At 53.9% G+C, this 22,979-nt stretch overlaps 7 protein-coding genes across 7 annotated transcripts; 1 reads left to right on the top strand and 6 right to left on the bottom strand.

Moving 5' to 3' along the window:
- Positions 1-647: 647 nt before the first annotated feature.
- Positions 648-2,164, top strand: CABS01_10733 (WD domain-containing protein; the record flags this gene model as incomplete). The annotated part of the gene is made up of 3 exons (XM_060544088.1): positions 648-685; positions 752-917; positions 986-2,164. 3 exons carry the CDS (start codon positions 648-650, stop codon positions 2,162-2,164), a joined length of 1,383 nt encoding a protein of 460 aa, XP_060398812.1.
- Positions 2,165-2,947: 783 nt separating this feature from the next.
- CABS01_10732 (LITAF-like zinc finger domain-containing protein) lies at positions 2,948-3,560 on the bottom strand (the record flags this gene model as incomplete). The annotated part of the gene is made up of 2 exons (XM_060544087.1): positions 2,948-3,022; positions 3,084-3,560. 2 exons carry the CDS (start codon positions 3,558-3,560, stop codon positions 2,948-2,950), a joined length of 552 nt encoding a protein of 183 aa, XP_060398811.1.
- Positions 3,561-5,525: 1,965 nt separating this feature from the next.
- Positions 5,526-10,524, bottom strand: CABS01_10731 (sulfite reductase flavoprotein alpha-component; the record flags this gene model as incomplete). The annotated part of the gene is made up of 4 exons (XM_060544086.1): positions 5,526-9,481; positions 9,538-10,284; positions 10,346-10,386; positions 10,436-10,524. 4 exons carry the CDS (start codon positions 10,522-10,524, stop codon positions 5,526-5,528), a joined length of 4,833 nt encoding a protein of 1,610 aa, XP_060398810.1.
- A 2,160-nt stretch (positions 10,525-12,684) lies between these two features.
- On the bottom strand, positions 12,685-13,009 carry CABS01_10730 (uncharacterized protein; the record flags this gene model as incomplete). Its single annotated transcript, XM_060544085.1, has 2 exons — positions 12,685-12,835; positions 12,912-13,009. 2 exons carry the CDS (start codon positions 13,007-13,009, stop codon positions 12,685-12,687), a joined length of 249 nt encoding a protein of 82 aa, XP_060398809.1.
- A 581-nt stretch (positions 13,010-13,590) lies between these two features.
- CABS01_10729 (tuftelin interacting protein 11) lies at positions 13,591-15,969 on the bottom strand (the record flags this gene model as incomplete). Its single annotated transcript, XM_060544084.1, has 1 exon — positions 13,591-15,969. One exon carries the CDS (start codon positions 15,967-15,969, stop codon positions 13,591-13,593), a length of 2,379 nt encoding a protein of 792 aa, XP_060398808.1.
- Positions 15,970-16,613: 644 nt separating this feature from the next.
- On the bottom strand, positions 16,614-17,878 carry CABS01_10728 (NAD dependent epimerase/dehydratase; the record flags this gene model as incomplete). The annotated part of the gene is made up of 5 exons (XM_060544083.1): positions 16,614-16,912; positions 16,976-17,075; positions 17,128-17,300; positions 17,363-17,540; positions 17,615-17,878. The coding sequence occupies 5 exons, from the start codon at positions 17,876-17,878 to the stop codon at positions 16,614-16,616; spliced, it is 1,014 nt and encodes a 337-aa protein (XP_060398807.1).
- A 3,309-nt stretch (positions 17,879-21,187) lies between these two features.
- On the bottom strand, positions 21,188-21,922 carry CABS01_10727 (uncharacterized protein; the record flags this gene model as incomplete). Its single annotated transcript, XM_060544082.1, has 2 exons — positions 21,188-21,453; positions 21,604-21,922. 2 exons carry the CDS (start codon positions 21,920-21,922, stop codon positions 21,188-21,190), a joined length of 585 nt encoding a protein of 194 aa, XP_060398806.1.
- Positions 21,923-22,979: the final 1,057 nt, after the last annotated feature.

Raw genomic sequence — 22,979 nt, 5'->3', positions numbered from 1 at the left:
TGCTCCTAGACATACCCACGTACTCTGGAAGAGACAACTTGATTCAATCCTGCAATCTGCTGTTGTAACGCACAAAGATATGCTGCCCAACGCCTGGGAGCCCAACCCCTGACTGAAAACACCCGCTGAAGGAAAGATACACACACAGAGAGGAACTATCCACCCTTGCACAGCCAAAGAATATCGAGAGCTTGGACACCAACAACACCGACACCGCCTTTACAACTCCGCGAATATCTGCCACTTGGCCCTGGTCCCCGCCAATTCGACCCTGACCTGCCTGACCTCTGCATCCTGCCGTCGCTGCAATAAAATATCCGATTAACAAGGCTACCAATTCCTGTCCTCCCCGACCGCCTCCGAATTTCCATCAGCCTCGTCTTTACTTCCGGCCAGCTTCTGCCACCTCCGATTGCACGTGGCGCGCCCATCGCGGTTGCTGCGATACCACCACAACCACCACCACCACCACCGACAGACGGAGCCCCGAGCACCGCCTTGCAGACGCACCTCGATAACAAACCACCAAATCACACATCTTTCGTTTCCATCTGCTCGTGTGTGCCATCTTGTGCCACCAGTGCCTCTCAACTTTGTGATTACTTGCAAGCAATCCGTTACTTACGTAGCTTCCACCGTCTGTCAGGATGAGCCAAATCCTCACCCCTCGGCAAGCAGAGGAGCTGTAGGTTCCCACCCTCTTCGCCCAAAGAGTGGCCATGGACGCGACATACTGACCAGCCGGTGGCAGGCACAAGGCCATTATCGCGTATCTCTCCTCGAGCAACCTCCCTAATGCCGCAAATGCCCTCAGAGAAGAATTGCAGATTGGCGACTCTTTCGATGCCGCCACTTCGAAGAAGTATGAGGGATTGCTGGAGAAGAAATGGACCAGTGTAGTGCGACTGCAGAAAAAGGTTCGTTTCGTCCGTAATGGCCTTGGATGATTGCTTCCAGCGGCGCTGACCAACATTGTTCTCTCTAGATCATGGAACTCGAGTCTCGAAGTGCTTCTCTGCAATCAGAACTCGACAATGCGACACCAACCTCACTATCTCGACGGAATCAGGACCCCACCAGCTGGCTGCCACGTTCCCCCGCCCGACACACCCTGCAATCCCACCGCGACCCGATCACCTGCGTAGCATTTCACCCCGTCTTTTCGTCGCTCGCCTCTGGCTCGGAAGACTACACCATCAAAATCTGGGACTGGGAGCTAGGCGAACTCGAGAGGACGATCAAGGGACACACAAAGGCCGTCTTGGATGTTGATTTTGGAGGGCCCCGCGGTGCGACGCTGCTTGCCTCATGCTCGAGTGATTTGACCATCAAGCTATGGGACCCCTCAGACGAGTACAAGAATATTCGGACGTTGCCTGGCCACGACCACAGCGTCAGTGCGGTTCGATTCATTCCTTCGGGAGCCGCAGGTGCCACGGGAAACCTTCTCGTGTCGGCGAGTCGTGATAAGACCCTACGAATCTGGGATGTGTCAACGGGTTACTGCGTCAAGACACTGCGCGGGCATGCGGATTGGGTACGAGACGTCTGCCCATCGTCGGATGGACGCTACCTCTTGTCAACAGGGAACGACCAGACGGGCCGCCTTTGGGATATCAACGCCTCAAATCCCGAAGTCAAGTTGATGCTGGTTGGACACGAGCACGTTGTAGAATGCTGCACGCTCGCACCGCCGACGGCTTACAGTCACTTGGCGTCACTGGCCGGCCTGAAGAAGGCTCCGCCCGCAACGAACACGGCCGAGTTCATGGCAACGGGCAGCCGTGACAAGGCAATCAGGTTATGGGACGCTCGTGGAAACTGCATCAAGACTCTGCTGGGACACGACAATTGGGTACGCGCGCTGGTTTTCCACCCCGGCGGCAAGTACTTGCTTAGTGTGTCTGATGACAAGACTTTGCGATGCTGGGATCTGGCGCAAGAGGGCAAATGCGTCAAGGTTCTGGACGACGTCCACGGCCACTTTGTTTCTTGTCTGCGCTGGGCCCCTGGCATTGCAAGGGAGGCGGCCACCAACGGCGAGGGTGCCAATGGTGCCAACGGCACACCGAGCAAAGCGGTGGCAAAGCCCCAGGATGTCTCAATACGCTGCGTCATCGCAACGGGAAGTGTCGACCTGAATGTGCGCATATTCGCCAACTAAACAGCACCCTCACTATGAGGTCATTTGACGACAGATGACATATGGGGCAGATGACACCACAAGACAACGTCACGACGATTGCCGAGGGCGACTCGCGCCGTGGTGTGTACATCGTGTGTACACGGGATGCTGAGTCGCCAACTTGAGTAATCGCGACGGGAGCAAATACAGGATCATGGCGTAACGATTCACACGAGAAGCATGGGCAAACCGGAGGCAGGCGTCAAAAGGGGTCAAAAGTACGGCGTACGATCTGACGATTACGTGATGCCTTCGCTGATGATATAGATTTTAGGAGAGCTTGTACATGATCGAATAGATACCCGCAACATGTCCTCGCTGGGCTTTCAATTTGGCTCTCGCCTCAGATGAGGACTAGTATTTGATATGATGTTGAAAGGGATGATACACAGTGGACGACTACTGTATGGATAAACTGCATGGAGAATGATGCCCCATCAACGATATCCCGGCTGTGGCCATACGCTCGGCGCCCAGCTCTAGAGGTTGGGTGCATACAACAGCAAAACTGTAGCGCCAGCAAGTGGAAACCTTTGAATGAAATATAATGCAGCCGCTTCAAGCGCGAACGCGTGTTCTTAAAGAAGAAAAAAACTAGAATGGGTATCCTTTACGCCTCGCATAATCAGACTGGTTCGACCCCCAGAATACTGCTCTAGCCCATCCACCTCAGCCTGGGTCAAATTATCCGCCGGCTTTCGTAGCCCAACGACCGCCCCTGACTAGATATGTTGCAGGCTCCTATCCTGCTCGGGCCATCGCCTAGGCATTATAAGCCTGGTGCCAATGAACCTCAGTTCTACCGCTGCGGTGATATGTCGCCAACGGAATTCCACACTGTTACGTTGTTAGCCGACGACCCTCCTAACCACTTCAGAATACAGACGAAGAAACATACCTTGGAACACTTATGCCTCGCATCCTTCAACGAGGAAAAGAGGTAGGGAATACACCCCAGACAGCTCACAAAGCACACCAGCGCAGCGAGAGCGTGCGTGAAGCCGCCAGAGGAGTACTCCACGGCCGTGACGCCGCGGGCGTGACACTCGGGACACTCGACGGGCGCCGGGTGGGGGCCGAGGGAAGGCAGCGGGGTGCCGTAGGGCTGGAAGTTTTGGGGCCCGCCGGTTTGGAGGGGGTAGCTTTGCGGCGGGACGTACCCTCCGTAGTTCTGGGGAGGGGGCGGGCTGTGAGGGGATGGGCCGCCGTACTTTGGCATCGAGGTGCCGGTGGGTTGGGTGTTGAGGTGTGCGTGTTGGTGTTGTTGGTATTCTGGGGGCGGGCCGGAGGTCGCGTAGTTGTCTGACGGGTTCGGGTCCGGTGTTGGGATGTTGGGAGGGGCCGGGGTGGCGGGGCTGTGGGTTGGTTTGTCCATTTTCTGCTTGGGTCGAGGTTTGTGTTTTGTGTTGTGTTGAGAGAGAGTAGGTGAAGGGGGTGAGTTCGGAGAGAGGGAGTGACGTGGAGAGGTGAACCAAAATCGACCTGGAAGTGGAGGAAATGAGAAGCAGGTGAATGAGAGGCAGGTGACGAGGCAAGAGCATTCGGGCTGTGGTGACTTATATCCAAACTCTACGATGGGTGGCACTGCCTTCCTCACTCTTCCTACGCGCACTCCGCCCAATGACACGAATAGAAAAGTAAACGGGTAAGGGATGGTGCCGTAATAACCTTGTTTCTCTGTTGCCTGTCTCTACTACTGTGTACACTCACATCGGCGTACCCGGGCACCGCCGCCGCCGCTTGCTTCCTTCGCTTGTCTACTCCATTCTTCGCTGGAAGATCAGATGGGAAGGGTAGGTAGAGGGGAAGGGAGGCAAAAAGGCGTGCATGTGCTTGTGTGCATGCGAGCGAGCTGCACCGGACGCAGGCACCGCGCAGCCCTGTTTGGATGTTCAGATGGGATGGGAGTGGATGGGACAGTGACAGTGACACCCCGACACTTACACGAGTCCACTCACTCACGGAACACAACCGGGCCTGGGTGGATTTTTGCGACTACATATCATGTTGCAATTGTTACGAATGGCGAGACCGAAGAACTCCTGCAGCCTTCTTTGGCACGAGATGGAAACGGAGGGAGTGATTGAAAGTGGGCTCTGCAGAAGCTGTAGAAGAGCAGAGAACACAGAAAGGACCGGGCAGTCGGGGGGTATGGACGCCGTCGGCCGGGGGTGGTCCTTGTCTGGCAATCATGCTGAGACGGGGACGGGCACGATGGACGGGCGATGCTGCGGCCTGCCAGCGTGGTAGAAATGCGAGACGAGACGGGTGCGTGCCAAGTGGACGGGTGATATCATGGTCTCCTTGGTCTGATATCCCCAGTGTGCTAGCAGACGGACTGAGAGAAAGACACTGGCAGGACTGGCGGTGGAGAGAGCTTTGGACGTGGCGATGTCATACTCGCCTGGGTTCCTCTCGTTCCTTGGTAGGTTGACTGGAGATGATTGGAGCCAAGTGTGTGATGTGCAGTTCGGCGGCCTGGGCGCGGGACCGGGCTCCCAAGTACTCCTGTACCTTTATTACCTAATTGGGCACGTGGTGGTGTGGAGTGAAGAGCTCAGCCACAGTCTGGTGCGTCAGCCACTTCTTCACTCGCCACACTTGAGACGATCTTTGGGCCGGTCGAGACCCTCTCCTGTACCTTCATGTTCCTTCATAGATTGCCTATGGCTTGATCGTTATCACCTAGTTTTGGTTGTGAACAACAGATTGAACTCGATTCTCCCTTCAATCAAAGTATTCTTTGAGAGTGTCGTTGCGATAAAGTAGTGTTTGTTACATCCTTGGGCAGAAATCCGTTGACTGATGGCTTGTGCTGACTTCAGTGCAGTGTCGTGGATGCCTGGATGCAAGAATCCTGCGATCCTTATACTACGAAAAGACTAGAAGATGTCTTGTGACATTGGGCGCTTCTTGTTGTAGACGAAGTACCGATATGGCTTATCTGAGATAGCCATACACATTGCAGCTGGTACCTTATACTAAAATGGCATCAAAAACAGATGAAACTTGAACTTCTGATGAGCCGCAAGGCCACTTCTCTTGATATATTTCCAACATTGGGATGATACTATCACAGAACATCCTTCAGTGAGTTACAACAGCCGAATGGCATAGACCACGCTCATCACCGTTGGTACATGAGACGTCTGTACATGTACTATAGCTGCAGTGTGCAAGAGAATCTCTGCATAGTACTCAATTGAAAAGCCAGACAGTCGATTACATCATAAAAGTTACAATTAATCAATTCGATAACATGCTACATATCACGCCTGCGCTACTAAACCCATTTTCAGATCGCTCCCTACATACTCATCTCTCCCCAGACCATCCGAGTCTAAAACGTTGGCGCAACCCTCATCGGCTCCTGGTTCGCCACCAACTCCCTCAACTTAAACGACCTCAGCGTGCTCGTCGACCGGTTCCGCGGGTTATGCGCTGAAGCAGCCGTCTGCGCAGACATGCGCGCCACCCGGCCCTTCTCGTCCAGCGACAAGGCCGGTGACGCGGGCGACGACCCGGCAACGCTCCTCGACTTCAGGTTAAGCCTGCTGACCATGGACTGAATCGCCGTGTTGGGGTCCAGCGGCGGCGTCGCGATAGGGGTAGGCGGGTAGTGGTGAGGCATGCCGCCGTGCCCGTGGTGCGCCATCATCATCGGCATCGCACCATGCTGCCCGTGATGACCGTACTGGTGATGCGAGAGCGACGAGCCGGACCGCGAACCCTCTGAGCTGTTTGTGCCGCGCCGGTTAAGCGTGATGCGGTTCATCGACTCTTCCGCCAACGACGGCGTACGCGAGCGCGCGAAGCCCTGGATATGTAGCGCGTTTGCGGCCGGGGGACGGCCCCGGGTAGGCGAGCGGCTCGAACCGCGGCTCGAAGGTGGCGTCGTGACCCCGTTGGCGTGGAACTGCGGCTGGTTGGCCGCGACCATTTGCTCAAAGGTCATGTTCAAGGGCACCGGTGGCATTTTGCTCAGGCGGCGGATGGCGCGCATGTTCTTGTCGATGAAGGTGGACATGCGGTTCAGGGCGTTGCTATTTTGGTGGGATTCGAATGCCGTGGCGCCGTTGAGGGGTGCCTCCGTACGCACGCGATGTCGCTCGTTGAGATGCATTGTCTGCTGCTGCAGCTGTTGCAGCGGCGGGCTGGGGATATGAGGCGCGTTGCGAATCGTCTGCTGGATCTGCGAGAGAACGTTGTCAAACACCACCGTCTCGCCCGCGGCCGCGGAAGACTTATAGGACGGCGCGCCGCCGATGACGGTGCTCTGGGTGAGGATGAAGAAGGACCCGTCGCGGACGCGGCGCTTGACGAGGTCCCAGCGAGTGCGGGCCGGGTTCCGCTCGAGTTCGGGGTGGTAGATGGAGCACTGCGCCAGCTTGGAGTAAAAGACCTCGAGGCGCTTGGCCATGCGCTCGAGGGTTTGCATGAGGAACTGGCAGAGAACGGTGACGCGCTGGGACTGGGAGGAGGACTCGAGGTTCATGACCGTGTCGAAGGCGTCCATGCCGTGGCAGGCTTCCTCGCGGATGTCTTCGAGGAGCTCAATGTCGAGCTGGACTGACTTGTTGGCGTAGTCCATGATGCCGCGCTCCATTAGGCGGGCTGGTTCGCTGTCGCAGATGAACTGGCCGATGCGCGAGACTTCCTTGGAGGTTGTTACGGCATCCGTGGAGGTTTTGGCCCTGGCGATGATGCCGAGAATGTCGGGGAGTTTGGTATCCGATCCGACGGAAGCGGCATTGGCCATCGTGAAGGAGAGCTTGAGGACGAGTTCTTGGAATTTGGGTCCAAAGAGGGCAGAGAACCCTCCTTGGAGGAGGCGGGATTGGTATTGGTAGAAGATGCGCACACCCAGCATGTTGATGAGGCTGCCCTGGAACCACAGCTTCGACGAGCCGAGGATGTCGTCCATTTCGAATTGCTGGGATACGAGTGTCTCGACGGTCGTTCGCAGGTACGCCGACCACATATCGTACAGACCACTGATCTCTTCGCAGTCGTGATACTCGGGTTTGGGGGTCAGATGGCCGATGAAGTACTTTGTGAGCAGGCTGGCCACCTCCGGGTTGTTCGTGTGCGCCAAATTGTCGAAGGATTTCGTGCAATCCACGCCCGCATTCGACCTCATAATCAGAGTGCCTCCCGGGTGCATAGGGGAGAAATCCGTCACGTCATACACACTGCCATGAACGGCAATCCACATCCTTCCTCCAGGTCTATGTCCTGTATGGACGGACAGCTGTGAGAGTGGGATAGTTGGTCGATTACAGGGGAGCGGCTTCGGAGTCATAAACACGTCCAACATGATACGCCGCTCGGCAAAGGCGGTGTTGATGATCAGATCCGTAGACTCCATAGTCGCCGTCCGATGGTTATAAATGGCCTTGCGCAGCCCGCTCATGACGGAGTCAAAAACATCAACGGAGCCGCAGATGTACAGATGCCCTCCAAGGCCACCTTGCTTCTTGGACATGACCAAGTCACACACGCTAGCTCCCTGCTCTGCGATGAGCGAGTCGATGTATCGTGGCTCAGTACGGCGCTCGATGAGGTCTCTCATGATGGGGTCATACGCAAGACCGCGGCTATCACGGGAAAACGCGAGATGAACCTCCATGAGCCCCGCATTGACGTATTGACGGAGCTCATCCTCGTAGCAGAACTTTTCCCGGTTCTGGACACCGAGGAAAAGCATGTTCTTTCCGACTGAGCGGCCAGCACGAGCCTGCCAGAAGCTCCTAAAAGGGGCAATGCCACTGCCACCGGCGAAGAATGCGCAGGGGGCGGCGCCATCAAGAGGTAGCTGGAAGGCGATGGGTCTGGAGATCCCGACGAGCAATTCGTCTTCGTCGGCGATGAAGTCATCCGGTGAGCCTACGGGTGGGTTGAGGTAGCCACTGCTCACGCCCGATCGTGAGATATCAGATTTTCCGGCAAACGTGGCGCAGAGCTTGTACTCTGCTCGTGAGATTGTGAGGTCGACGGTGCTTGGGAGAAGCTCTTCAGGGTAGTTGGAGATGGAGTATGTTCGTGGGATCTCGACCGAGATGAGGTCGCTAAGCCACGCCACGTCATTGGACAGGTCGAATGCCTGGTCCCAAATGTGCGTCGGTGTGTCCATGACAGCGGCTTGTAGAAGGTCACCCAGTGAGCCACGGACCGGCCACTCCTCAGTCGCCAAGACCTGAAGCACAGTGTTCGACGAGGCTCTCAGCATGGCGTGGATCTTGAGGACGAGATCCTGGGTCAGCGGTGCCAGGTGACCTCGGCGGAGGATATCCTTGACCATGAGTTTCCTTGTCTTCGTGGAGGTGCTCGCAACGCCGTGATTAGAGACCGTCTCCAAGTGCTCCGCAAATCGAGACCACTTGCGGTCGAGAAGAACAGGGCTTTCAAGCATCGTGTCCAAACCGAGTGCCGCAGCTACCTTGGCACATTCTTCCCAACTGTTAAGGGGCATGATGGCGAGTCTGTCACCCGGCTGGAACGTGATGCCAGTGTTGTGTAGGTCAAGCGTGACCATGGAGATTGACCGATCGTGATCCGAGTCGACAAAAGATCGAGAGAGGATACGCGACTTGTACCGACACTCCTCAAAGGTTCCGCGCATCTCATGGGGTTCGACGGGAATGTTCCCACGGTAAGGCTCCAGGCGTTCCTTCATGGCATCCGAGAATTGGCGGTGCACCTCTTCCCACGGCCTTCCTGAATCATCAGAGGCGCCAGAGGCACCGTTCGTTTCCGTCCGGCCAGTCTTGGAGGCGACTTCGAGGATACCAAACACCTTGTACCTATGTGTGCCCATAAAGCCTCGCTCGCCCGTGTACGCCTCGATAATTCCATCCAAGACGCCCATGAGTCGTGGATCTCCAGACTCTCTGACATACTCTGGAATCCGATAGTGGTACTCAACAGAGGCGATGAAAGCTCGCAGGTTAGACGGCAGCCATGCGCGTAAGTGCAGACCCTCGTTGCCGAGGAACGAATCGTACTTCTTGCGCCCAAGGAAGGCGTCCATGAGAAGATACGGCGGGAACTGAAGACCGGAAGCGGCAGGGCACCTCTTGGACAGCGGCGCGGAAAACTTGCCCCATCGCACCCACTCGGCCGCCGAGACGTAGTTGTCGCCCGAGTTGGGGTTGGTTGAGATGGAGTGGAAGGCGTTCGGCATCCTCTCGAGGATTTCCTTGAGTCTGATCATCTCCCTCAACAGGCCCTCGTTGTTCCGGTTCATGACGTGCTCTTGGCAAGCGGCTATGGCATCTGGGCCGTGTTGGAAGGATGCTGCACACATAACAGGTTAGTGTCTTGGGGATTATTGCGATGGCATTTGGACTTACCCGAAGTGTCGGCACAGCCCTTCAGGAAAGCAATCTCGGTACGCTCTCCAAACATGGGCCACCGGAGATCGGTATTGTCGAAGCGGCCAACATATGGGTAGACGGAAGTCGGATCGCGCACTTTGATGTTATAGGACGCTTGGTCGAAGAAGGTCAGGTGGGGAATAGCACGTCCCATGCGTCGTGAGACCTGCCAGTATGGCAGTCCGATAGTCCGCGGGATTCCTACCAATTCCGGTCCAAGGTCGTCGCTCATTTCGACGCGAGGCTTGGTAGAGATCGAGTTGATGCTGACACCGTCGTACCCATCATTCTTGTCTTCGTACCGATAGATGGAGCATAGCATGCCTAGAGCCACGATAGCAGCCCAGAGGGCTTGATCAGGAACATATTCCTCGGTTCCTTCGACGAGGGGAAGAGCGGCAACCGACTCTCTAACGCGTCCCCGTGAAACACAGCCGGGCATTCTCTCGCAGAGATCGGACCAGACGCGTCCAGGGCAGTTGGCGAGGGCTCCGGCAGCTTCGTTCGAGTCGGGTGCGTTGAAGCCATACTCGGCGCTGAGGTATCCGTCCTTCCATCCACTTTGAGATCCTACCCCTTCGGCTCGAAGAATGACTTGTCGAGCTGGTGCGCCCAAGGCAACGGCTAATAGGTTTCTGTCATCCGCAACGAGGGTATCGACGTTCTTCACTTGGGCGATGTGGTCCGCTGACGGAATGTCCGAGTATACAATTTCGTTGATGGCTTTTCTCTCCCTTTGTCTTGTAAGTAGCCTGTCCGTAATAACCCAGGGAGGAGGTCTCACCTAGCACGCAGCCACTCATCAACGTCCACTCCTCGTGGTATCTGATGCTGTTAGCTTTGATGAAGGTCCATGATCGAGACGGCAACTTACATCAAAAGCAGCATGAAGGTCTCCTTGCTGAGTATACCCTGAGAAGGAACAACCTCGCGGTCCAACCCGTCGATTCGCTGTTTGCCCATGTGCACCCGCGGGACATCTTCCACCACCCATGGACCCAGACACGGGACACGATCGCTCAGACATGATTATTAGAATAAAACACCAGGGACCTGCCTCTGGACTACAGAACCAGATTAGAATAGCAAAGCCGCCTGGGCAAAAAAAAAAAAGGAACGTAAAGTGCCGTCAAGGCAGGATGAAGAGAAAAAGACAGACGAAAGGTAAGCAAAGCAAGCAAACTCCCATGAGACGTCAGCCCTAGAAGACTCAAGATCATCTCTCAACACCGAACGGGTCGACAGACGGGAAGTCATCGATATGTACCCCCTAGACAGCTTGTCAGATGTCCCAAAGGCAGGTTGACTTGGCCGGGGTATGTCGAGCTAGTGCCAACTTGGCGGTACTGGGCCCAAACACGATCCATGTTGCGTGGAATGGCACCGGTAGGAGTAGACCAATACAGCCTCACGCTAGTGAAATAACCGTATTCTTGAGACGGGGATGGGGTGAGGAGTTCTCGGCCGGGAAGGAAGGCCGCTCCTGGCCGGTCTCAAGACGCGGGAGACCATGTGGTCACCGAGACAAGGGGGATGATGGCAAGTGCCGTGCGATCTGGGGATGACAGGATTGGACAGCTAGGAGCGCCACAGAATAGAGACATGAAGCTGAAGCCCGAGAAGCAATTTCAGGCGGAGCGAACACACAGGGAGAGACGCCAATGAAGCTATTCGGGGGCTAGTCTGAACCCCCGCCAGCCCCTGTTTTGGGAGACGATGAGACGATGCCAAGTGCCGCACAACGTTGTAGGGGCCCGTGCTGGTGGAGCCTCAACCATGGTCTGAACTACAGATGGCAGGTCCATGGCGTTTGTGGGAGACGCGCTGAAGTTGATCATAATGGTGCTCGAGTATCATCGATACATGCTGGACTTAGGTGGCGGGTAGCATCGTTGAGCAACGTCTTGCTTCGCCATGCTAACTGCACGTCCGGCTGGCGCCTTGTCTTCACGCCAAGAGCTTGATGCACCTATAAGTCCTGATCAGGTCTTACTCGCCGGCCGCTGAGCTCAGCGGGAAATGGTGTTAAACGGGGTTCCATCCCAAAGCCATACTGAGATCGTAAACCCAAAGTCACTGATGGCTCAACTGGTGATGGCCGCGTGCACGCTTACCGCCGTGTCTTGCCTTGGCTCTATGCGCTATTGGGGGCCAGAGCTATACTCTGTACCCTTCCTGGTTTGGGGGCTTGATCGTCTGGTACGGAAATTTCTGCGGGACATCATCACGTCGGATCATGGAATAATGATCATCAGATATTCACTCGTCGCTCGGCCTTGGGTGGTGAGTTGATGCACACAAGCCGCGAAGGATTGTTTGGTCAAGGACTGGAGGTATACCTCGTGCCATGATCCATCGACTTTGGCGTTCGTTTCTCTCATAACTATCCTCCGCGTTTCCGAAGTTGTCCGTCGAGCCGGACTTCGAGATTGTCAATGAACCCCCAAGGACGCGGGTGTAAACACCCAAATAGGCTCGTGCCGCTGTTAAAAGTCTTGTCTTGCGGGTCTCGTGGAACCATATTGACCCGGAGTATCGCGCTGCCGGGCAGAGCGAGATCTGGCATGGGTTATGTGGGCAAGCCATCGCATGTTCAATACAGTGAAAAGGGGCAGTGCCTGTCCGATGTCGCCGTCAACTGAACATTCATTGAAGAGGATTCCCAGAATCCCAGTGGCTTGTGCTAGTGTAGACTGGGGCTCATCCGAAGACAGTCCGTCTGGGTCAGAGCCAGGCTGGGTAGAGCGCTCCACAGGTTTCACGGCTGTCGATGTTTCGAAATGGTGACGTGGGCTCGAGGAGAGGAGGATGAGGACTCGGGTCCTGGGGAGAGGGAGAAGAAAAGTGACCAGGGTGGAAGACGTGGTAGCCTTTAGGTAGGGGTGGTAGGGGTGATGGAGGGATGAGGCTCCCACTTCCCGAACCTTGTTTGCTTTTAGCTCTTTGGCTTTTCTTCAGCTCCTCCTTTTCTGATGAACGGGTGGCATTTACATGATCGCATGTGATTGGCCCTTGAGATCGCCATGTCCAGGGGTTCTCGTCTCAAACCGACTTCAGAAATAGGCGCTCACCTCACCATCTTGGCCGAATCGGATATCCTGCGTGAACTAACACTGACCATAGTTAGCAAGTGACAGCCTTCAGAAACTTCCCTTTCCCCTCTTGAGGTCGGTCGACGGCCGCCGGAAAAGCTTGCATTCTCCCTCGAGGACATGTCGCACTGCCTAAGCTCAACGAAGCATCTCCGTCAAGGAGTAATCGCGCAGAAGCCTCGCTCAAAAGCCAAGGTTCTTCCTCTCATCACCATTGACACCTCTGGGCGTTTCTGTCACGTTCACCGACGATCAAGCTCGCGTGTCACAGCGCCAAGGAAACGCCCCAACTTCAAGTGCCGCAGGAAACTACCTATAGACCGCCAAGTCCAGCCATCACATCTCAAGGAAGTCATCAAACGGTTTGTCTTTCTCTACTCAACGATCATGGCCTAGCGGATGAACCTTCACCATGAGCTTGGCTCGTGCTTGACTGGTGCTTGGCTGCAACGACACCCGTGTCCTACGTCTATGCTTCCTTGCTTATCCTGTTTCTCTAAAAGCTTGGCCTCGAGCCTGCTTGTCGTGTTTAGCTAATGGTAACTCCAAATGTGATCATCACCCCGGTCATTGGATATGTAGGGAGGGGTCATACCCGGGAGAAATGTCCGGACGAGTCCTGTGGGATCAAGCTTAGATGGCATGTGCCATGTCAACTGCATCCGTGCGAAACGCGATCGAAGAACTGAAAATGGTGTCGAGATCAAGCTCTCTTGCATGGTCACGATAACATAGGTTCAATCCAGATCGATAGTCTAAGTACCTCGTAAGATGGGCACTTCCATTTGCGGCACTACATGAATTAAGGCCATACCATTTCGTCTCACGACTGACTGTATCCAAGTGAGAGAGGGTGCTGTCATTGCGCGTTGCAAAAGATACCTTCTAAGTGATGATCCTAAAGCTTAAGCTGCGACTACGATGCCAGCGTCATGTTTTACAATGCCTTCTCAATAGTGCCCATGCCCTTGTTGAACTCTGCTTGAACCGACTTCAAGTTCTTCACAGGGTCGGGCAAAACGTCGTCTCTCCACCACTCATACCATGCCATGATCTCCTCGAAATTGGCATCCTCCAGGCTAAGCCACTCACTCAACTTCTCATGCCACAAGGGGAACACCTCTGTAACAATGACCTCGCCCAGCACCTTCGGCGTCAAGATATCAGACCACTCGAGAACGCCCGTGAGCATAGGCAGGTATGGCTCCTGGTCGCTCGGGTCTACTCTAAAGTTCTTGCGCAGGTATCGTCCCATAGCAGGCAACACATGGCTCATGATCAAGGAGCGCCATTGGTCACCAAGCACATCACGCCACTGTTCCAGGCCAGGGATCACGCCGCGATCAAAGTCCCAAACATCAATGAGCTGTCTGTACTTCCTCCGTACTTCGGCAACCAAGCCGGTGCCCTTGGGCTCCAGGTGGTACGAGGGCAGGTACTGAAGCCAGGGGAAAAGCCACAGATGAGGCAATTTATGGCTTTGTCTCTTCTTTTTCGGGTTCCATTCCGCTACGGCTGTTTCCAACTTGCGGACGACGGCATCGAGGAACTGGGCGCGAACAAAGGGAGGCAGCAGGTCTGCCCATGCCTCTAATACAGCCAGTAGCGGTGCGGGGTTAAAAACATCCCAATCCCGGATGGCCGACATGGCTCTTGTGTACCACAGTTTGTACATCATGGTTTCGTAAGGTGTTGTCGCTTTTTGATGTTGCCGGTATAGGTCGTTGCTGTTCAGACCAGTGGATTCCCACTTGTGCAAGGCTTTGTTGCCCTCGCCAGGCTTCATCAGTAAACTTCCAAGACCCTTAAGCTCAGTAGAAAACCGCGTAGGGTCCTCCAGTAGGTTCCAATCGGGGTCGCGGAAGAAGGGGTAGATGGCAGCCACCGCGAGGTCCGAGATTTCGTCGGTCGCTGGTCCAATATTCTGAACGGCCTTCTCTAGACAGCGAATGACGTCCTCCCATTCAGTAGCCAACGGAAGCTCGTTGGTGACAATGTTGGAAAACAGTTGCAGTCTTCCCAAGTCTGAGGCGAGCTCCGCCATCTCCTGCTCTCTTTCGCGCAATTCCAGATCTACCCAAGTCTTTCGCTCTTCCAGGTTTCTCCACTCTTCCGAAAAGGCTGCTAGGTCGGCATGTGCTCGCTTCACCAGCTTCCGCGCAGCCACCAGCTCGGGAGATTCGACAACTGCGGCAGAAGTGGGCGTCAAGAGTCCAGAAGCAGTCGTCAGAAGCTTGTTCCCGGGTCCTGTCATATCCAGGATAGGCGCAAATGCCTCTGGGATGTGGAGTCCTGGGGCAGACTTCTTGATCTCTTCCGCCGTCATGTACTTGGGCTTCTGTCGTTTGGGAGTGCTGACGCTGCTGCTGCCGCCTGCGCTTGCGACCTTCTTCTTCCTTTCTCGCTTTCTTTTCCGTTCCTCTTCCTCCGAGTCGACTACTTCCTCGCCTCGTAGTTTCGCTTGTCGCTTCTCCTCCTTCCTCTCGTGCTCTGATTTTTCTTTGACGGCACCTAGACCGACACCCTGTGGTCTGAGGTGAGCTTCGATGATAACGCTTCGACCTTGTCCTTCTTTTCCGAGACCTGTTCCTTCTTGATAACCCATCTTGGCCATCATCCGCGCACCGAACGATTTCGGGTTCGGCTTTCCTTTCGCTCCCTTTGCGCCAAATGCGCTTGGGCGGGCCATCTTTGGCATCGAAGGGGTGTCCTGGAGGTCGGGGTTCAGGACCGGCACGTTCGCAGACGATGGAACGAAGCCGCGGCCGAGGATGTTCTTGCCATCGAACTTTGTCTTTGCGAAAGATCGTGCTGGGGCGCCAGTTGCCTTCTCGTCCTCGTCACTCTCGTTATCGTTCTGAGCGGGCTGAAATCCCAGGCCACCGCGGGCTCCACCAAATCCAAGACCAACCCCTCCGACGTCATCCTCGTCGTCTTCATCGTCATCGGCATTGGAGTCGTCCGAGTACTCCTTCGTATTGGTGTCCTTCGCGTCGTCATCGTCATCTTCGTCGAGAGTAGTTGTGCCGGTAGAAACAAAGTTCATGCCCTTGCTGCGGAGTGTCTTTTTCTTCCATCGCTTCCCAGGACCGTCATCTTCGCTATCTGACGCAAAGATTCCGAGCGCGGCGCTTTCCTTGCTGTTGCCGACGCGACGGCGCTTTCGTGGGTTCAAGTCGCTGTAATCATCGGCTTGCGACGGGTCTGTGACGGGGGCTAGGTAGTCGTCTTCTTCCTCGTCCTCTGATTCCGAAGAGTAGTGAGCAGCCGCCTTCTTCGTCAGGCGAGAAGGGTCGAAAGTTGGAAAGCTGGCCATGCTGTTAGCCAGGCTCAAAGCGGCGCAAAGAGGTGTTCGTACGTGAAAGACGGCGCGTTGCTACTTTTTTGGAGGAAATGCATCATTCAAGGCACCGACTCCGAGCTTCAGGCGGGTCCTTTCTTTATCTTATCTACACGTGACCCGACGCCTTCCCAAGGTACCTCACCTCAAGCAGTCAGATATCGCGACTCATGAGGCCAATCGCTTTACCTACCCCCGAAAACAAGTCGAGGCAAGATATCTTTAGTAACAAAGTTCATAGTCAATGCTCCTCTACATTGTGGTTTAATTATAATTTCGGAACAGCTTCACTTTCGCAATGCAATATCTACGACGAATTGAGTTAGTTTGACCATTAGAGTCCTTTTAGACCCAAAACTATCAAATCTCGAAGGAATCTAGGAGAAAAACTATCCATATATAAGTAGCCATATCTTAGGATTTCTCGAGCTTTCCAGTATCGCAAACATCAAGCGTACGTATGTGGAATTGCATTTGTTCAAAATTTGTGAACATGGCAGCTCTTGGTCTAGGTATTAAGATATTCCCGTTCTCTTTCCACCTGATCCTCGCTGCCGAACCCGAGCGAAGGCCATTTAAGAAGACGTTTACTACTCGTCGGACATCGCAACCCCGCAAGCCTATAAGTCACGAATTCCCACAGCCAAACTCTCCTTCAGCGGTGTCCAGCCCTGACCAAAGTACTCCTGCAGCAACTTCTCAGCCTTGGCCGCTGGGGGAAGCTCGCTGATATCACGCCCCTCGTCCGCCTGCTTCTCCGGGATCAGCTTGTTGTCCGGTCTCAGCTCACGGAAAGCGTCAATGAAGTCGGATGCGTTGACGGGGTGTGCGGAGGCCCAGATCCTCTGAGACTTGACGGGCTCGGCGAGCAGGGCGATGGCGTGAAGACGCGCGACGTCGGTTACGTCGACGTACCACTCTGCCAAAGTCGTTAGTCTGGCGTACATGAAGATGTGCCGGATGAAGGCTAGGTGAGACTTACGGGGCATAAAGGCGTTGAGCATGCCGCCCTGTCCCTTGAGCAGATCACGAGCGAAGCCCATGGTTGAGCCACCGATGTTGGGATGGAGGATTTCTCCCGTCTAAGAACCACGTTAGCGTTGTCATCGCAGTGATTATGGACACAACACTCACGTTAAAGTTGGGCAGGATGGTGTTGAACGAGTATCCAGGCTTGTTCTCCTCAATCCACTTCCACGCAGCCCTCTCGCCCTCGGCCTTGGAAGCAGAGTAAATCGCGCCGGGCTTGATCTCCTTGGGCGTGTTCGGGTCCCACGCTGCCTTGATAGCAAAGTCGTTCCAGGTACCTGAAGGAAAATCAGTCAGCATCACGGGAGGATGAATTTCAGTTTCTCATGGCACAGCGTACTTTCGTCAATGTGCATCTCCTTGTTGGGCTGAGGAATGACGGCGGCAAAAGCAGAAGATGTGAGGACGAAACGCTTGATGCTCGAGTGCTTTGCCGCGGCGGAGAGGGCCGTCTCAGTCGCCTTTACGACCCAGGGGATGACGGCTTTAGGGTCATCACTCATTGAAATGTCGGACGCCTATTCCGCGTGGATCAGCCGCTGGTTTCCTTACTCTCTGATTGAACTCTCGGACTCTCTCGATAATCACTTACCACATGTGCAACACCAGATACACCAGCCATGGCCTTTCCGAGAGCCTCCTCGTCCTCGAGATTGGGGACGAGGACTAATTCAAAGGCGTCCTTGTCATATTTGCTGTGGAAGAACTCGCTGAGCCACGGCTTCTCTGATCGAACTGTGCCGCGCACCCGGTAGCCGAGTCCGAGGAGGACGTTGATCGTGTGAGATCCGATGTATCCATTGGCTCCGGTGACGAGGATGAGCGAGCCCTTCGGAAGTGCGGTGAACCCAGACATGATGTTCAGCTACAATCGAGAATTGGGTATGATAGCAGATAGGGAATGTTCAAGGGAGATCTAGATAGATATGTATGCTCAGGATGCTTTGAAGTTGAATTGACGGTTTGACTAAATGGACAGTGCACATATATATTCATCTCATGTTGTAAACACCGACGGGTTTAAATCCCATGCAGGCGGTGGGCCGTGGAGAACGGCAAGCGGTCCATTACTAACATTCACAGATTCCACTAGAAGTGGATTTGCTTAGAAGACAACGACCCCTCCTTCGAAGCGGTGGTCTAAAATGCAACCAAAGACGCAGATGTGGACGCCAAATCGACGCTTGGATAATGACGTATGCATGACCACCCTGTCTAAAACTCCTGGTCTGCGGTAGCCTAAGCCTTTTACTGTTGGCTTAATCGTCCCTAGGTAAAGGTAGCGGTCGCATTTGCATCGAGCGAAAGCGAGGGAGCCTATCCCCCACGGATTTGCAATATCTCTTGGCGTTAGACTAGATAAGGTTGATGGTTGGGGTGGTTGGGTGGCTGTCTGTAGGTTGAGTGTTGGTTTGTGGCTTATGAATCGTGCATGCAGCTCGCAGCATGTTTCCTAAATTGGCTATGGTGCTGACATGTAGTTGAATGGTTTGAAATCCAACAGGTGAGAGCAAGTGAAGGCACCAAGATGAACAGCTTAATAATGCAGGATCGCCGTGGCTTTTTAGTTCGCAAGAGGGATTCTCGAGGGGGTATCATGAGCAGCCTTGCATGCTAATCAAGCAGAAACAAGCGATGAAGTGGTTAACCTCTTTATGGTCAATGAATTGCTATAAGAAGGAAAAATCACCTTCAGTCACATCCCGCAAACTACTAAACAGTCGGTTGATGAGCTAGCTAACGCTACGCAGTGGTTCCCGCACACTTACAACTCTCTTTACTTTTAGAACTCATGTGACGCGAAATGTCACTTGTTAGCTTGTGAAGTAATTATCAGCCGCAGTGTCGGCATTTTAACATTGAGTTCTACGAGATGCACTTGTAGACTACGGCTTGCTCGAGCAGCTTGAGCGTACCGAAGTTACATGTATCAATCTGACCAATTACAATTTCGTCTCGGTGCTTACTTCAAAGCTGAAAGCTGGAAGCTTATGCAAGCCGTCTAAGCACGACGATTGCTTTGGCAGTCCTAATAACTCAACTATATGAGAGATTCGATCAATGGCTTCAACACGAGTCTGCAAGGTATGCCTCTCAGAGCTGAAGGCTCTGGTTTAGATTGATAGAGAGACAGCCAGACTGCCAGTAAGACACGTCTCTTGCAAATGACTTGATTGACAAGCCTACGCTGTCTGTCCTGTAGTACATCACACTTTGCATGGCTTCCGCCTGACCTGTCTAATACTCTATACAGTTTTTTGCATCAATGACTCGGAGTAGATGTGAAGTGGATTTTCTCCGATACTTGGGCTTTTTACTTGAATATTACTTGTCCGTGATAGAAAGGACCTTCGTCCTCTGAACAGAAATAGAGTGGCAGCCAACTACTGAACAGTATTCTCTATCATTCGTCAAAACGTTTCTTGAACCGGAAAATATTATGCGCAACTTGAGTGTTCTGCATTGAACAGGCATCCCTACTATCTAGTAGCTTTATGATGCTGGGAATCCCATCCAGTGTTGAATGACGTTAGTGTATTGACCTCTGGTTTTCTCTAATGCCAATACATTTTTGAGTTTTCAATTAAATGTGTTGAAATAACTTAGAATGGTGATAATATGGATTATGAAGGAATAATACGTGATCTGTTATTACGTTACGTGCTGTGGCGAAGCATTGACGCTGACGCTATCTAGCAGTCGATGGGATACTGGTGCGAGTTGTTTGATGGCTCACAGGAACTTGGGATGACCAGGCATAGCTATGGCCATGAAATTATGCAGACATGCTCATGTTGTCTATTAAGATCCTCCAGTTGCCAGAGATCGGGTATGGATCTGTGCTCCACGAAACTCGATCGTCTCTGTAACAATCTCACGTGCCCCAGTTGAGGAAACGGCAACGGCACTCCAACGGCTAGAAGGAAGGGTCGCTTGGACCACTTACGTTGGGGAATGCCAGGTGGTTGGGGAAGTTCGGGGAACAAGTCTCGGGGGGAGCATCGGCTGACAACGTGGGAAGGATTCTGCAGGGAGGGCTGGCAACGTGGCAAGCCGGGGGTTGCAGAAGAATGATGCCCGGCGGGCTCAGGATCGAAAGGTCCAGCCCATTTTGTAGGTATGCTGGTCTCGATTGATAATACATTCCGTCCGCAGCATTCTGGAGTGATGCGGGAGAGCGAGAAGTCTTGATCCCGTTGGGGCTAATTGTACGGAAATAATGTAGATGGAATGCGAGCATAGGTAGTCGCATTCTTGGGTGTGTGTAGGTATTGGGGTGTGGAAAGAGCTCACATGCTATTTGGGTAACGTAACGGTACACATGACAGAATGGACAGAATGGTACAGGAGGGGATGAGCAGACATGAGATGAACAAGGCCAGCCCCTGACTGTCGACGAAATCTACACCGGCCGGCAAGCGAGCAGTGACACGAAGAAGAAATCCTACAAATTTCTTTTTTCTCCATCCCTTGATCCCCTTTTTCTCACAAGAAAATAATGGATCTGATGTGCTTGGAGCAAAAGTAATGTAGGTAAGACTTGACGCTGTTAGTAGACTCGTACCCGGTACAAACGGTCAGATCCACATCCAAGAAGTGTAGCGAGGCAGCAGTGCAAATTTCGCAACCGAGGAACCTCCGATAAGTACCACACGGGAGAATGAGGGGCACGAGACTTGGCCTGCTATCAGCAACTACTGTAAACAAATTGGCATCTGGGGCAGATCCCATCTCATGGAAGCAGGCAATTCCTTATCGGAGATCATCTTCAGTCTTACACTAAAGGACTAGGGACTCTGCCTTGGGTGTGTTTCGGCACGATTCGAATCAACAAGAACCCTGGCCTAGCACACAGAAACCCAACACACACAGAAACGAAACAAGAGAAAAGAGAAGAGTCGCTACGCAGTACTGTTAGGTGTTTGAGGGTATGAGGGCAAGGAGGGGCTGTCGAATCACCAATCGAGTCACACTGTGACACAATCACATTCACACATGCACATATGCATCTCATGCTCCAGTTTTCCCCCTCATACTTCAGCCAGGCTGAGCCCGTACGGTTACGGAGCAGAGGGCAATGGAGGGGCATCTCAGGCCTGGCCTGGACGCCCACGGTCCGCGAATAGACAGAGTTGCGGGTAATGGGAGGACCCTTGCCTTGCCCTCACGGCTCCTCTCCACCGTCCACGTCCTTGGGCTGGATTAGGCGAAAATCCAATCCCACTGTGGGCAAAGCACGCAAGTTAATAATGGAACGGAGTCGGAAGAAGGCCACAATTCGAGATGGCCCTCGTGGTCCTGTAGGGCTGGGCGTTGTCGAGGACCTCGGCGATGTTGTACAGACTCTCTTGCTCATGCTGCTGCCGCCTTGGAGATTTCTTTGGGAGCACCGAGGACAGTCTGACCATTGCTCAACCATGTCGCTGATATCTGCGATCGGAATAAAGCAGTCAGTTCAGTTCATGCCTCGGTCTTTTTCAGGATAGGCCCCGGAACCTGAATGAGGCGGCGCCACAATCGCTTTGAGTATTCGCTCGCCTTTAGCTTAGCGAGTTTCCTTGTCTCGCATTGCGCAAGTACCCGTGCCGGGGCTTGACTGAACAGAGAGTCCTAAGAGGAATCCATCACCAACTTGATTGGGGAAGATGAACACCACAGCCCAGCATTTAGAATCTTTTCCTATCAAGATGGAACGGGCGAGGATGCAGATAAGAGCGTTGACTGTAGGTGCATGTCTGACCGGACTGACCTCATCAGACATGAATGAATGCACTCCATACCCTGCTCTGCTCTGCTTTTGCTTCGCCTCTTGGGTTCCGAGAGACAGCAGCCGGTCGGCAGCACGTTTGGTAGCAAGCGGGAAGCAAGGCAACCCAATCTGGGCCCAATCTGGAGGCATGACGATGTTTGGACAATAATGAATGGGTGAGGTTCATGACGGTGTATGTCATACGAAGCAACGGAATACTTGATCATTTTTTCCACTGCATTTTACCGCAGTGCACCCATACTTACTTGTACCTTAACTGCTGTTATGGTAGGTAAGTAACGGAAAGGAAGTACCCGACCGCACCATCCTTTCCCCCCTGAACCACACGGAATCAGAGGTATACGCAAGGTACCCCGTGACATTCGTTCAATGTCCACTGTTCAGTGTTTCCGTCAGCTTCTTCGACCCCAGAGAGCTCCGAGGGTGCGCGCGCACACGCACACAAACAGAGCCAAACATCCGCAGCCGCAGCCGCAGCCGCACGTCAGCAGCAAAACAACCGCTGCTAGACTTGGTGCACCTGCAAGTACGAATACCTACCTACCTCACCTTACCTTAGTACCTGACGTGCCGACTGGGACAAGAGTAACAAGGGCCGTCCTTTCTTTCACCAGGGCACACCCGGTGTCCATCCCACCTCTGCCACCCGACCTCTTCCTCTTCCTCCCACTGCGGCCAAGCCAAAGTGCCAACCTGGGAACTCCGACGACCGACCCTCCGACTCTTAAGTCCCTACTGCGTAGAAAGCCAGCGATTCCATTGGGCCAAAAGAGCACCTTTACCTTACCTAAGGTAACCGTAGGTACCTCAAACCCACCGCTGCGCAATCCAATCTCGACGACGTCCGGTGGCCCATCTCACCCTCACCACAGCCATTCTTTCTTCCCGAGTCCAAAAACCACCACGCATCCACGAATCCACACCCACACACACACACACCACCCCTCCTCTCCCCCAACACCGACAAGGAGAGAGAAAGACAGCGAGACGTACGGAGGAAAGAACCCACGCGACCACATTCGAAGCGTCCGATACATATCTATCCGACAACCGACGACAGGCTCCGGCTTCAGCCCGTCCTTTCCATCGCTAATTCTCCTTGCACACGAGGCTTAGAGCGCCAGCGCGCCCTCTGTACAACAGCAATCACCGTATCTTTTCCCGCTTTTGTACGTACCCTGGTCCT

This window comes from Colletotrichum abscissum (genome assembly GCF_030869225.1).
Source record: "Colletotrichum abscissum strain IMI 504890 chromosome Unknown Scaffold_28.1, whole genome shotgun sequence".
Lineage (NCBI taxonomy): Eukaryota > Fungi > Ascomycota > Sordariomycetes > Glomerellales > Glomerellaceae > Colletotrichum > Colletotrichum abscissum.
This window is presented reverse-complemented; position numbering and strand designations above follow the sequence as displayed.